Below are 16223 nucleotides of genomic sequence, written 5' to 3' on the forward strand. Positions count from 1 at the left end.
AGAAATCTGAAGACAAATTTAGATACATTCAGATAAAAAAAAATATTAAAACTGTTTAAAAAAAGTTTTTTTAAGGCATAGTCAGATGTACAGTAGGCATATCAGATGCTTGTTGGCCATGGTGTGAAAATTGTGCATGCAGATGCTCATCTAAATTTCCAAATCTGTCATTGCTTAACTCTTGAATATTTTATATTGTGAATACTATCATTAAAAAGTTTATCTTTTCTGCTTTTCAAAGAAATGTATCTCGTTAAGATCTGTTCAGTACTTTGGGAGTAACGGCAGGTTGAAGTTGGTACAACAGAATACACACTGCTCACAGGACATCAGGAAACTGTTGAGTCATGGGAAAGCAGTCAGGCTCTCTCTCTTCTGATCGGTGTCTGACTGGATTATTTATGAATATCAATCAGATAACTTTTATAGAGATGTTCTCTCGCTCTCACTGTTTCTGATGAAGTATTCAGCAAAATTTTCCATCTGCTAGTTTTGGTGTTATGCCTCATGGGAGACTGAAGTGAGTTTTCATAGCTTTACCTACTTATTTTTTCAAATCAAACTGATTCATGTAAATAAATAACTACTTTAGAATGTAACTGGAGGGGTTTTTTTGATGAAAAATATTGAGATCTTAGTGGTCAGAATGATTTTTTTTTAAAAAAACAGAAGTAAGACGCGAGTGTCAATTTCAATTCAATTAATGTGAATTGTTTATTGGATGTGGCTCACGCAGTTTTTTCGAGGTTCACCTTGAAAGCTGTGAATATTACTCAAAATAATCATTTATATTCTTTCATATAAACACTAGTAGGCCCTACTTAGAAATACAAAGGCCTACAGAGCACAAAGAGGGTATTAGAAATAATCTTTTATTACTTTTTTATTTTGATAGAGAATGATAGATGTGAATAACGTTCAGTGCTTATTTATGCATATTTTATAATTGATTTGTCCTTCTTTGTGATGTATAAAGGAGAGTTAAGATCAGCTTTATATTGCACAAATAAAGCCATTTTGGTGAAACTTTGAAGAAGAGAGTGTCCCGATTTAACGTTTTTACCTAATTAGCATAATTAATACTAATTAAATACTGAGTTGCACAATCTGTTCTTACTAATTTTTTAAAACTTTGTATTCAGTATACAACCATCTATGTACCTGCCGATTCTCCATGTAAATATCTTGAAAAATAGAAAAGTTATTAAGAAAAAACATTTGATCTCATTTGTTAATGAGGCCTGTTTTGGACCATGTGATCCTCATACAGAATATTACGGCAGTTTTCTAAAAATTACGCCATTTATTCAATCTTTGATTTGTAATATCTCAAGAACGGATAAACATATTTTAATTCTGTAAAAAGTATGTTGTTCTGCATTCAGTTCTGAATTCAATGAGACCAGGTTCTTGCAATTTGGATTGAATTTGAATTTTCACCTGATATGCCTATATATACAGTATCACTGTTCCAGAATGAGGAAGGCAGTCCAGGTCCAGTGTGGATGCTCTTTCCTGAACAAATGTACTTGAGTGATACGGGGATCAAGTTCCTCCTTTATTATTATGGGGTTTTTTTTTCAATTTCAGGTAATACTGAGATACTAATTCCTTGCAGTTTCTTGACGTGGAAAAAAAATCCATTGGGACTTTTACTGTTTTGCACTATTCAAGTTGTAACATGATACACTGAAAGAATCCGTAATAGGAGACACATAAAACCAACCATAAAGTAAAAGATTAAAATATGACTCTTGTGAATGAAAAAGAAAGAAAGAAATAAGGCAAGGAGACCTGGCAAGAATACATGAATTGCATTATGAGTAAAATGTTTACGTTTTATAGCCATATTGTTACTTAAATATCGAAAGAATCTCAGCGAATCATTAATCAGAATCTGAGAGAACGAGAGAAAAAATAATAATAAGGCTTGGAATTACAGGAAATAAATATGAGAAAACACAAGGTGCAAACACTAAAGAGGGTGAAATATGAGATAAGTGAATACAATAAAAGAAGTGAAGTGAACCAAGCACTGAACTGGGTCAGACCTTTAAAATGAAATAAGAACTAGGAAATACTAAAACAAATAGCCATGGTGATGTTGCCATAGTAGACGTAAGAGAGTCTTCTTCTCTGTACCCAATATGATAATATCAGGTAGCACATCACTGAAAAAGCACAAGAAATACATTCAGAAATGTAATGGACATTCTTTTTTGAAGTTTGTGATTTGCTTTGGAGATATTCGAGGTGGGGCGGCATGGTGGTGTAGTGGTTAGCGCTGTCGCCTCACAGCAAGAAGGTCCGGGTTTGAGCCCTGTGGCCGGCGAGTGCCTTTCTGTACGGAGTTTGCATGTTGTCCGTGTGGGTTTCCTCTGGGTGCTCCGGTTTCCCCCAAAGACATGCAGGTTAGGTTAACTGGTGACTCTAAGGCTACGTTTACATTAGACCGTATCTGTCTCGTTTTCTTCGCGGATGCACTGTCCGTTTACATTAAACCGCCTGGAAACGCCGGGAAACGGGAATCCGCCAGCGTCCACGTATTCAATCCAGATCGTGTCAGCTCCGGTGCTGTGTAAACATTCAGAATACGCGGATACGCTGTGCTGAGCTCTAGCTGGCGTCTCATTGGACAACGTCACTGTGACATCCACCTTCCTGATTCGCTGGCGTTGGTCATGTGACGCGACTGCTGAAAAACGGCGCGGACTTCCGCCTTGTATCACCTTTCATTAAAGAGTATAAAAGTATGAAAATACTGCAAATACTGATGCAAATACTGCCCATTGTGTAGTTATGATTGTCTTTAGGCTTGCCATCCTTCCACTTGCAAGTGGTAAGTGATATGCGCTGGGATCACACACACAGCGGCTCAGTCCCAAATCACTGCTTGTTCACTTCACTCGCGTGCTCTGTGAGCTGCGCAGGGCCGGAGTGCGCACCCTCCAGAGGGCACTCGCTGTTCAGGGTGGAGTGATTTGGAGCGCAGGATGCCTGCGGAGCCAAGCGTATCCGTGTATTGGTATTGCTGTGTGCACGCGAATCGTGTATTGGTGTTGCTGTGTGCACACTAATCGTTTTAAAAACGTTAATCTGATGATCCACTGATATGGTCTAATGTAAACATGGGCTAAATTGAGCGTAGGTGTGAATGTGAGTGTGAATGGTTGTCTGTGTCTATGTGTCAGCCCTGTGATGACCTGGCGACTTGTCCAGGGTGTACCCCGCCTTTCGCCTGTAGTCAGCTGGGATAGGCTCCAGCTTGCCTGCGACCCTGTAGAAGGATAAAGCGGCTAGAGATAATGAGATGAGATGAGATATTCGAGGTGAACGTTCTGGTCAAACTAATGTCGAGAACACAGGCAACCTCAAAAAAAGGGTGGGGGGGTTATTAAATGAACTAAATGATACAAACATAGCATAATGTAAAAAAAAAAGACAAGCTAGTCAGATTGATAGAATTAGAGAAAACATTGTAAGTTCTATGTCTCACGTCATGCACCAGTCTGCTGTACTGTAAATTTCATTAAAGGTGCTGACTGCAAAGTCATCTGAATTTTTTTTTTAGCATGCATGGCATTTTCCTATGTCCCGCAAGAACAATATTATGCGTACGAGATGTGATCATTTTGATGTCCTGAGGGTCTCTTTTCTCCATTTTGGGATTGTTTTCCCCCCTCTTGAGGTAAACAGTCTGGCCCGAGTGAAACAGCCAAATGCAAGGAGCTTGAACTAATGAGCATAACTATGGAACGGCATCACACCAAGATGCATACATGTCAACCGATACGGAATGTCCGTATTTTATATGGATTTGATTCAATAAACGTAGTATACGGGCGTATAAATAAAGTTATACGGATTCTTTAAAAAAAACTTTAATATTTATTTAGAGCTATAATCAATCCCCACGATGATAAAAGAGCGCATAACATTTACAAACGTACTGTACACCACAGCCAGCCAGTAAAGAGTCTTATGAAATCGCGCGTTATCTTGTGGTAGCGAGACTTCGTTCCACTTTTGATCATGCGCACACCGCATTGCGAGAATCCCGCCAACCGTGAAGTCATAGACATATAAACATAGACGCCGCCTTCTGCGTAGAATCATACGTCATCCTCGCCGCCCTATTGGATGTGGCAAAGTGGAGATTCTTCAACCGTCTCTGGTATAGCGTCTAGACAGTAGCGAGAATAAAGATGCCTCATTCATGTGCTGCGTTTAACTGTACCAACAGGTTTGCCGTCCAAACGAGATCACATGGGATTACCTTTCACAGGTGAGACTGGAAAAATACTTTTCATTGTATTTGGTCATTATAACGTAATTTTACGAACAGATTTTCCTGACTTCGTGGCTAATATGAAGTCACGCGCACAATAGCCGCTTGGTGAAACCTGTCTCCAAACAACGAAGTATTTCCTTCGTAACTACGCTGATAACATTTTGTGTTTTTGTCAAACATTGGAGCTTTGTGTTCATTCTGAAGGTTTATTGTTATTAATATTGAATAAAAAGTAACTGGGATATATCATTGTTAATTATCATTCAAATTTTAGGTAAATTATTTTAATTTGCATCTTATACGGATTTTATAAGGGAAATACGGATTTTGGAGGTTGGTTATACAGGTTTGATTGACCAAAGGTTGACACGTATGAAGATGGCAACGCACAGAAAACATCATGACTCTGCATCAACCTCGAAGAGTTTTGGGTCACTGGGATGTAATTTGTGGTTGACATTTGTGAATAGATCCGTGAAACAAAAGACAAATATATCTTTTCTCTGTTACTGCTTTTGTGTTCTCGTTTCTTTCTCTGTAAGATAAGGTGTATAACTCCATACTCGCTACTGTGGAGTCGAGCCCATGCATTCTAGGGCTGGGATAGCTAAGTGGTAGCTAGAATGATTTAGTTATCTGTCCAGAAAAACGGCATGTCATCTAAAGCCAAGGTCACAACCGGCCGTACGCGCTCCTACGGCCGGTCTACGTGCAAAAAACGCAAGAAACGCACAGAGGGCGCGCGTGTGACGTGCTGATTTTCAAGCCGCAGAACGGCCGCAGAGGTTCTTTGTCATGTCAAACAAACTCTACGGGCCCTTACGTTTTTTTCAGGTTGCAAGACAAACTTACGGCCAACGTGCGTCTTTCTCCACAAACAAAAAAAACGCAGCGATTTGGGAAACGCCAAAAATCGCACGGCCAAAAAATCGTACGTCCGGTTGTGACCTAGGCTTAACCTTGCTGTATCTTGCAGTTACACTCACTAGGCAGGCTTTCCTTTTCTTTTCCGCTAGCTTTTAGCTGGCAGGAGAGTGAAGTCCGTCATGTTTGCCCACACTGATTTCTCATCTCATCTCATTATCTCTAGCCGCTTTATCCTGTTCTACAGGGTCACAGGCAAGCTGGAGCCTATCCCAGCTGACTACGGGCGAAAGGCGGGGTACACCCCGGACAAGTCGCCAGCTCATCACAGGGCCGACACACAGACACAGACAACCATTCACACTCACATTCACACCTACGGTCAATTTAGAGTCACCATTTAACCTAACCTGCATGTCTTTGGACTGTGGGGGAAACCGGAGCACCCGGAGAAAACCCACGCGGACACGGGGAGAACATGCAAACTCCACACAGAAAGGCCCTCGCCGGCCCCGGGGCTCGAACCCAGGACCTTCTTGCTGTGAGGCGACAGCGCTAACCACCACACCACCGTGCCGCCCCCCACACTGATTTATTTTAGTTAAAATTAGGGAACACACGCCCCACGGTGGTCACATGATCTTGTTGCTCACTTGCTTCGGCAATTTCCAGAACTGTAAAATGCGGGACACTTTTTATCTCAGCAAAACATTTACACACAGGATACATAGTGTGTGCAGCAGTGCATCTCGTCAATTTCAATTATCAAATCAACTCTAAATCGATGCGAAACATCTTGAAACTCCAACAGCAACAGAAATAAAACATTTTTACCCAGAATTCAACTTTGCAGTCAGCACCTTTAATTAATCAATCAGTCTTATTTCTTATCACATCCACTGCCCATTCTGCATCCATGCATTTTCCTTCATTGCACAACACACCCCACACAACAATTCCCATCATGCTCCTCACCACTCTCCATCACCTGAGGACTGATTATGCACACCTGTTCATCATTACAGTTCACTCTAGCTCACTATGTAGTATTGTTCTGGCTGTCGCTGCTCATTACCAAGCCGTTTGTTCACGCCTGCTCTTTCTGTGTTTGACCTGTTCCTGTTTACTGACTGAGTTTCGGATTATCCTGTTTAAGCCTGTTTATTGACCACGCTTCTGCCTATTATTTTGGAATTGCCTGCAACTTTGAACGTTTATTAAAAGGTGTCAAGCTGCCCTTGCGTCCTGTCGTTCCATGCCTGGTTTTCATGACAGTTATACACACTCATTTATTTTAATGAGGAATGAAGAAAAAAATTGTTAACTCATTTCTAATCATGAACAATAATTTAAATTCTTAATGCTAGAAATTCACACTGAAATAAATAATTCAAGGATCAACATTTTTACATTCAGGGCAGCATTTCCACTAAAATATGTAGCGTTTGCACATTGATAGGATGTCCATGGTACATATTACATCATTTAGTGAAGCAGAAATTCTGACCTTAATTTCCATGAATTATTTATTTCGGTGTAAGTTGGCATAGTGGCTGAATTCTGGTACACAGCCAAAAAAGACTAAAAAATGGGGTTTCGTTATTTTTGTGCCTATTTAATTCCTTGACATTAGCATTGTGGTCAAGGCCATCTAAACCAAGACCAAGTCATGACCCAGACCAAAGTGTATCAAGACCAAGACTTTGAGGGGTTGAGATCAAGTCAAGACCAAGACCAAAGCAAGGTGAGACCAAGTCAAGATTAGGACCAGACCAGTATGTGTGAAGGGGGGTGTGGAGGGGTCACAGCCCCTCCCCAACAGGAGGAAAATTTTCAAATTAGCAATGAATCATGTTATTGGCCGCATTTGAAACAGGAAATTTTACATCCAATCACAGTAACGATGTTAAATCAGACAATGCACTGGCAAGTTAGTGAAATCCCCAGAGTTGTGGTCTTGACCGGTTTTAAAATAAAATCCAGAATCCTCCATGTCCAAGACCAAGACAAGACCAAGTAAAAATGTGGTCAATTCTGAGACAAGACCGAGAACTTCAAAAAGTGGTCTTGAGATTTGGTCTCGAGTACTACAACGCTACTTGACACCTCAACTTTGATCTCATCTCATCTCATTATCTCTAGCCGCTTTATCCTGTTCTACAGGGTCGCACGCAAGCTGGAGCCTATCCCAGCTGACTACGGGCAAAAGGCGGGGTACACCCTGGACAAGTCACCAGGTCATCACAGGGCTGACACATAGACACAACCCTTCACACTCACATTCACACCTACGGTCAATTTAAGCTACATCCACACGACAACGGCAACGAGATGTTATTTAAAAATATATCGCGTCCAAATGGGCAACAATCAGTAAAATATCAGGTCCATATGGCAACGCAACGCTTGCTGAAAACGATGCAATACACATGCCACACCTCTAGGGGCGCTGTAAGATTGTCCCTTCGGAGACACCAGAACAATAGAAGAAGTAAGGACGCATGCGCATAAACTATTATGCGCGAGACTTCATATTAGCCACAAAGTCAGGAAAATCTGTTTGTAAAATTACATTATAATGACCAAATACAATGAAAAGTATTTTTCCAGTCTCACCTGTGAAAGGTAATCCCATGTGATCTCGTTTGGACGGCAAACCTGTTGGTACAGTTAAACGCAGCTAATCTTTATTCTCCGCTTTGACCTCTCCAAAATGGCAGCGAGGATGACATGATTCTACGCGGAAGGCGGCGTCTTTAATGGTCCGGAATAAATTGAATGATACACGTTGATGGATTAATTTGTTGTTTCTCACCTGTGAAAGGTAATCCCATATGATCTCGTTTGGACGGTAAACCTGTTGGTACAGTTAAACGCAGCACATGAATCTTTATTCTCCGCTTTGACCTATCCAATATGGCGACGAGGATGACGTATGATTCTACGCAGAAGGCGGCGTCTTTAATGGTCCGGAATAAATTGAATGCTACACGTTGATGGATTAATTTCTTCTACGCCCTTTTTGAGGAATGTATTGTAGGACTTAAACCCACATCTGAAGAGGTGAGATCGCTCCTTTTTTTTCCCCTATTTTTGCTGGCGGGATTGACTCTGCCCTAAGGGCAGAGTCTCTCTCTCTCTCTCTCTCTCTCTCTCACTTTGCACCATTCCACAATAAATATTCACAGTGAAAATATTTTGTAAGCGCGTTTCATGAACCAAGTTATAGGATTTGTTGACAACTCGCATCGAGTTCGTTACACTTCTACCCGGCGTGAAGCACTCACAGTCATGTGGTTGTGACGTCATCGTAAACAAATCCGTTCTACTCATCCAGACGACTTCACAACGGCAACGTTGCCAGATCTTTCCACTCTGGAACCCGTTCTCAAAAAGATTGCGTTTTGGGCACCCAAAACGCCGGTGCCGTGTGGACGCCAGGCCTAAACGATAAGCAATTGTATCGGAGTCACCTGAATCCGTTGCCATGTGGACAGGGCTAAGTTAGAGTCACCAGTTAGCCAAACCTGCATGTCTTTGGACTGTGGGGGAAACCGGAGCACCCGGAGGAAACCCACACGGACACAGGGAGAACATGCAAACTCCGCACAGAAAGGCCCTCGCCGGCCACAGGGCTCGAACCCGGACCTTCTTGCTGTGAGGCAACAGTGCTAACCACTACACCACCGTGCCGCCTCACACACAAGATATCTTGTAAAAAAAAAAAATCTGTACAACATACTTGACTCAAATGAAAGAACTGAATGAGTGAATCAGGACAAAACCTTGAACAGTTCAGAATTCTGACATTTTCCTTCTGAATGTCTTTGTCCTTCACGGGCTGATCTTGTGTACGTTCCTCACTCTCAAAGTGAAGTTCCTTGACAACCCCAGGCTGATGAATTCTTGTTGAAGCTGGCAAAAAAGTAGATCATTCATAGAAAAGTATTGTCAAGTACCTATATATACGGTATACATACAGTGTGTGTGTATATATATATATATATATATATATATATATATATATATATATATATATATATATATATATAATATAAAAACACACCACATTCAGATCTACTGCAGTGTTCATTATGCTATAGACAATAGATATTTTCTTGAACTTTGGTTGCATTTACTGTATTACTAGACATTATTTAAAGATGAAATATGACTTTCATTGCCTTATAGGACATAACAGCAGAAAGGTTACTTACTTGCATCAACACTAGTTCTTTAATCTGAGAATCCAGCATGTTTCCCCTCACTTGAATTTTCATTTGCAGTCCTATCACAGCACCTGTGTTATATAACAGTATGTACTGTATTATCGAATTTGCACAATCACATCACAGTTTTTGCACAATATACATAGTTTTGAACTAAAAAGTTGTGGGTTTTTTTTATAATAATTGGAAATTCATTGTTATTGATCATTAAAGCTAGACTGCCTTTCAGATTTTTCAAGTTAAGGTCATAAAAAGAATTTTCCCCGACACCCAATTATTTTTGTTTAGTGGGCTGAAAGCTACTGAATTTGAATCACAGACTTCCAATTTTATTAGTTTTTTTAAAAATAGAACAATTAATGAATTTAGGGCCACGTGGCCCTAAATTCACCGCTAATTTTTCCTGCTTCGCCATGACACAATACAAGATATTATGTCATGCATCACGTGGTGGGCTTTCCCTGTTTGCGCAAGGCATTGTGGGATACAAATCTGAAACAGGAGAGAACAATGGAGGATGTGAGTGTGAGAATGAAATGTGAAAAACCAATGACAGTAACGGAAAGCGAGAAGAAAAGACGTTATGTTGCGAAGGAAAGGAAACACAGGACCAAACTAATAAATATCGGCGAGCAGTGAGCATTTCGGCGTGATCAGCTATTCATTTAGTGACAGAATGATGGAACTGTCAGTGCACGGTCAAAGTAAACCTGTAGATGGCAGTAATGCAACATTGGATGCCAGTTGCCGTAAAACCCAAAAGATGAAGAAGAAGAAGACGAAGCCAATGAAGGTAGACCTGCGCATGCGCACACGGATTTCCTCTGTCTGCTTGACTGCGCGAAGCGAGCGATTTCATGCACATTATTTGCTCAGGAATCCCCTCAAATTAAATAACTTCCCAGCCACAGAATGGTCTGATATTTTCTGAGATATTACAGAAATAAGCATATATCACAATGACCAAATTTCAGCAGGAACTAAATTTCACTGATTTTATGAAATCGAAAGGCCGTCTATCTTTAAGTGATTATTAAAATGAATATTTATACTATAATTTTCCCAGTTGAATGTTAAATCTACTACAAAAATTTATATGTTTAGTATTAAGATTTTTTTCCTTACCTGGAGTGGATACTGCAAGAGTATGCAAGACATTATTAGATATATTCTTATATATAATAAGAAATACTTTTCATTCTTAATATTCCTCAGAAAAGAGATGAACTCACCACTGTAGCAGAAGAAAGGGAAACTGGCTAAACAGTTTTCATCAGTCCATTTGCCAGTATAATCCATAGCGGTGCAGTGTTGATTTCCAAATTGTCCATATGAATACAAACCATTGTCAGGTTCGGATATTATATGTGGTTGAATCTCTGGTCTCCAGTATGTAAACATTGAGTTGCTCTGATCTGACCATAGTCGGTTCCTATAAAGACCTATCCACACATCGAAGCCATGTGTGATACTCAGTATCTGCTGAAGCTCAGTCTCATTCCTCACACTGGCCAGGTCTGTGTGTTTTGCTCTACAGAACCTCTGAGCTTCTTCCCAAGTCATTCCCTCAGAAATCCATACATATACGCTGTTTGTCCCTGAGGTTGTGAGAAATGTAACAGTCACATTTTTATTTTGCTTGATAATAACAATTGTTAACAAGAATAATGTAGACAGTGTGATGCCAAGGTATATGGACCAATGCTTGCCAATCTTCAGGGATCATCCATACCATACGATACCATGCCATACCATACCAAGTGTTTTGTAAAGATAAGATTTTATGGTCATAAATTGTATTGGAAGCCATGGCCTAATGGTCAGAGAAGCAGCTTTGGGGCCAAAAGGTTGCAGGTTTGATTCCCTGGACCAGCAAGAATGGCTGAAGTGCCCTTGAGCAAGGCGCCTAACCCCCAACTGCTCCCCAGGCTGCTCTGGGTATGTTGTACATCACTCTGGATAAGACCATCTGCTTAATGCCATTAATGTAACATAATGTAAAAACAAGCCTTTAAATGCATGGGATCTTATCAAAAACTGTTAATCAGCCATGACAAAAAAACCACTGGCAGGTGACGTGAATAACATTGATTATTTCTTTACAGTGGCACTTTTCAAGGGTTGGATATATTAGGCAGCAAGAGAACAGTCAGTTCTTGAAGTTGATGCATTGGAAGCAGGAAAAATGTGCAAGCGTAAGAATCTGCGTGATGTTGACAAGGGCAAAATTGTGATGGCATGACAAGATCTCCAAAACAGTAGATCTTGTGGGCTGTTCTCGGTAAGCAGTGGTTAGTACCTACCAAAAGTGGTCTAAGGAAGGACAATCGGTGAACACGGTCTTGGGCACCCAAGGCTCATTGATTCACACGGGAATTGAAAGCTAGCCCGTCTGATCCAATCCCACGGAAGAGCTACTGTCAAACAAGTTATTGAAAAAGTTAATGTTGGCTATAATAGAAAGGTGTCAGAACACACAGTGCATCGGATGTATTGCTGTGTATAGGGCTGCGTAGCTACAGATGGGTCAGAGTAACCATGCTGACCCCTGTCTACCACCAAAAGCAGCTACAGTGGTTTCTTTCAGCAGAATAATGTGACCTGCCACACTGCAAAACATGTTCAGGAATGGTTTGAAGAACATGACAAAAAGTTCAAGGTGTTGACTTGGCCTCCAAATTCCCAAAGATCAAGTATCTGTCATGTCCAATGCATGGGGCCCCACCTTGCAACATGTAGTAATTAAAGGATCTGCTGCTAACGTCTTGGTGCCAGATGCCACAGCACACCTTCGAAGCTCTTGTGGAGTCCATGCCTTGATGGGTCAGAGCTGTTTTGGTGACACAAGTGGGATCTACACAATATTAGGCAGGTGGTTTTAATGTTATGGCTGATCAGTGATTATGTATATAATTATTATTATTATCAGTTACACTGGTAGCTGGTTAGGCTACCTTATCCTGTTTAGCAACACACCTGATTAAAGAGAGCAAAGTATAAAGCTTGTTGTGTTGTCTGCTTTGGAGACAATAAAAAATCTTTTCATATTGTTAGATAGTTCAAAATGAATTGTGGATGATATATGTATGGGAAGGTCTGCAAATGTTTGGAATGAAAATGTCTGGGTTGATTTCAGTATCTATCTGTATCTATTTTTTTCCTGCAACTTGGGACGGATCAAAATTTATGATCAAAGTTTTTGTCGGTGATAAAGGTATAGGGACTTCTGAGATGTTTTTTAATTCTCCACTATTGTTTTCCTGCTGATTGTCAGAGATTATGTCCATAAACATGCTGCCTTTGAAAAAGTTAATGTAACTGAATCAGGTTCGTAGGCATGGTTTTGTATATTGGAGTTAACCATTCAGAAAGTCAAAGTCCCCTCCAGTGCCAGGACCTGGTCTTCCCAGGAAGTCTCCCATCCCAGTACTAACCAGGCCCTTAAGGCACATTGGGCAGCACCAATCTCAACTTCTATAGCCCTTCGCTTCTTGCCTATACAGCTAGGGTTACAGTGGGGGGCTGGTCCTCTGGTAACCACAAGAGTTTGACCCCTACTCACATCTGTATTGCAGCATGCCTTGCCAGACAGCAGTACTATTTTTATGATGGTCTTGGGTATGACCCAAGGGCAAGTAGAACTTGCAATTTCCCAATCAAGAGGCAGACACACTAACCACTAGGCCAGCTCACAGTCAGAGTTAACCCTTGGACATAGACTAAACCCACCTGGGAAGAACATTCAAAAACCCAACACAGACTTGAGTAATCTGAGCTAGGGATCAAACCAGAAGCCTATAGCTGTTAGCTGGTGCAAAACCATGCTGAACTTTTTATATTATGAGCATTTGCTTCGTCTGGTGGTGTCAGCGTGAATAAACATTTACAAATCTATGTTCACTTCTTTCAAAATATTGTGCTTCAGACATATTCAGTCACATCAATAAATATCTCAGGTAGTTCCAAATGAGTAATTTTGACATCATGAGCCTAAGCTGGATTTTGAAATGAAGAATTCAACAGATGCATTTTCCACATTGCCTGCAAGTTGGCCTAGTGGTTAGTGCATGTATTTCTCAACCAGGAGGTCGTGAGTTCAACTTATGCCAGGTTGTCACAAAGATAATCATAAAAATGACACCTGGTGAGGCATGCTGTAATACAGATGTAAGCAGGGAGTCAAACTCTTGTGGTTTCCAAAGGACTAGCCCCCCACTGTAACCCTTGCTATGTGAGAAGCTGAGGGCTATACACTCTCAGAAAATCTCATTATCTCTAGCCGCTTTATCCTTCTACAGGGTCGCAGGCAAGCTGGAGCCTATCCCAGCTGACTACGGGCGAAAGGCGGGGTACACCCTGGACAAGTCGCCAGGTCATCACAGGGCTGACACATAGACACAGACAACCATTCACACTCACATTCACACCTACGGTCAATTTAGAGTCACCAGTTAACCTAACCTGCATGTCTTTGGACTGTGGGGGAAACCGGAGCACCCGGAGGAAACCCACGCGGACACGGGGAGAACATGCAAACTCCACACAGAAAGGCCCTCGCCAGCCCCGGGGCTCGAACCCAGGACCTTCTTGCTGTGAGGCGACAGCGCTAACCACTACACCACCGTGCCGCCCTCTCAGAAAATAAAGTACATAATTGTACTTTTGGTGGTACAATGGCTTGTAACCGGGGCAGTACCTTCTAAGGCAGAGGTCACCAACCCGTCGATCGCGATCGACTGGTCGATCTCGGAGGCTTTCCCAGTCGATCTTGGGGGATGAGGAAAGAAATTGGAAGATTATACAGAAATACACTGCAGTATATCTGATTGGCATTCATATTACATGTCTTCCGATAGGCCCACTACAGCTTTCCCCCTCTGTGTCGCAGGGTTCTTTTTTTTTAAGCTCCTGCTGCTTACGTCTTACGTCTCTGAGCATCGTCACCATGGTGATAGCCTCGCAATACAGTTCAGGGTTCTCCACGAGGGGTTTTAGAGGTGCGGGCCGCCCCCCTTTCTGTGATTCCCGCCCCCGTTTAATTTCTGCCGCCCCTTTACAAAAGGAAGCATGATATTGCCTATAAAACCGTGAGGATATAACCTGGCTGTCAGTGTTACTGTAGCTCTTGAAGTGTTTCCGCGGAGTGGTGGATCGGACTCAAGCCTGGCATGAACCGCTCCGACGCGCTATAATGACACCAATCTATCACCAGCCAATCAGGAGACTTAATCAAACGCATCCCCCGCCCACTCGTGTCCGCGTCTGAGACGTTGAATTTTCACAGAAGTAGGGGAGAACATGACTGAGGTAAGACTGTGTGATAAATTAACGAATGAATAAGATAGGAATTTCAACATATAGGGCTCAAGTTTATTACCGTTAAATAAGCATTGCTTGTACAGTAACGTTATGTCGTTACAACACTGACCCACTTTTAACGTGCCGAGTACCGACTGTAGCCGCTAACAAATGCTAATTAGCTTGCTGTCAAGTTTTTCCTTTGTCGAGCTTTAAGCGTAAGGTCATGGATGTTCCTACTGCTTGTTCCTGCCGTAATATGATACGTGATATGAACCTAACTATAAGGCACTCACTGACCGTGTTCAGTCACAGCCATCACATTGATTTGAGTTGCGTGATGAACTGTAACCTCTGTAGCATGACAGCAGTCATTGGTAGTAGCATCACTGCAAGTTCATATTTGTCTTTACTGTGTATGTATGGTTAAAGAAAATCAGTTCATGTTGAATTGAAGTTGTCATTTTGTCACTTAAGTTACAATTTGTGATATATCATCACTGTTGTAATTTCAGTTGACAATTTCCATTTTATGTTGCTGTGAAATTAATTAATTTAGTGTTACACTACAAACAAGACAGTGCAACTGATGTGAACAGTTCAGCTATCTCATTACAATATTATTAGTTGATATTAATAACAATCTGAGTCATTGGTGGTTCATTCATTCTGCTCACTACAGATATAGGCCTATATATTTTTTGTGTATAGTTAATTTCCATTGTATGTTGTACTGAAATTAAGTCATTTCGTCAGCTCTCACAAGAAATTAAAAAGTTGGACCAGGGTCTTAAATCTTATTCAGTTAAAATTAGGCTAAATAAAAAGCCTCAACTTGAAACAGTCTAGTCTGGATTTCTTTTTCTGTCAACGCTTCAAGGGGTAGATCTTGCTTGCCATCTAGGCAGAGGTTAGGGATCTCGGGCATAAAAAGGTTGGTGACCACTGTTCTAAGGTACTTCTTTGTACCCTTTATATACTGCTTGGGAACATATATGTACAATTTTGGCCTGAAAAATGTACACATAGTTATCTTGAGGTCCAATAATGAGCTCTAGGGGATACATTAGTGTAGATTGTACCTTGGGGGACAGAAATGGACTCCTACTCTACCACTATTTCTAACAGAGTAGAAACGGAGATCGGTGCCACCCAATGTACCTTGTGGAATGGGAAGGACTTTGATTGATTTTCCACACTGATCGATTTTCCACATTGATCTTAATAAGCAAAATAGCACTGAGAAAAACGTGAACATGAAGAAGATTACTGTGCAGTCAAAAGTCACATTTCTGTAAGTCATTACATTTTCTGGGAATTGATATCTGGCAGCATGGATAACAAAAATTCCCAAGTATGCTGCCTATTGAGAACATTTTTGGTTTGGTTTGTATTATGATGTATGGTCATGTACAACCCCAATTCCAAAAAAGTTGGGACAAAGGCCAAATTGTAAATAAAAACGGAATGCAATAATTTACAAATCTCAAAAACTGATATTGTATTCACAATAGAACATAGAGAACATATCAAATGTCGAA

At 41.1% G+C, this 16223-nt stretch overlaps 1 protein-coding gene across 1 annotated transcript in view; it reads right to left on the bottom strand.

The window, feature by feature from the left end:
* LOC132895777 (macrophage mannose receptor 1-like) overlaps window positions 1–16223 on the bottom strand; it is a 53247-nt gene that overhangs the window by 25793 nt on the left and 11231 nt on the right. The window contains exons 10-13 of the mRNA XM_060936610.1: window positions 10617–10982; window positions 10510–10521; window positions 9373–9455; window positions 9011–9070 (exon numbers count right to left, since the gene is read on the bottom strand). Coding sequence (XP_060792593.1) covers window positions 9011–9070; window positions 9373–9455; window positions 10510–10521; window positions 10617–10982 — 521 coding nt within the window. The remainder of the gene's footprint in view (window positions 1–9010; window positions 9071–9372; window positions 9456–10509; window positions 10522–10616; window positions 10983–16223) is intronic.

The sequence above is a fragment of the Neoarius graeffei genome, chromosome 12 (assembly GCF_027579695.1).
Source record: "Neoarius graeffei isolate fNeoGra1 chromosome 12, fNeoGra1.pri, whole genome shotgun sequence".
Classification (NCBI taxonomy): domain Eukaryota; kingdom Metazoa; phylum Chordata; class Actinopteri; order Siluriformes; family Ariidae; genus Neoarius; species Neoarius graeffei.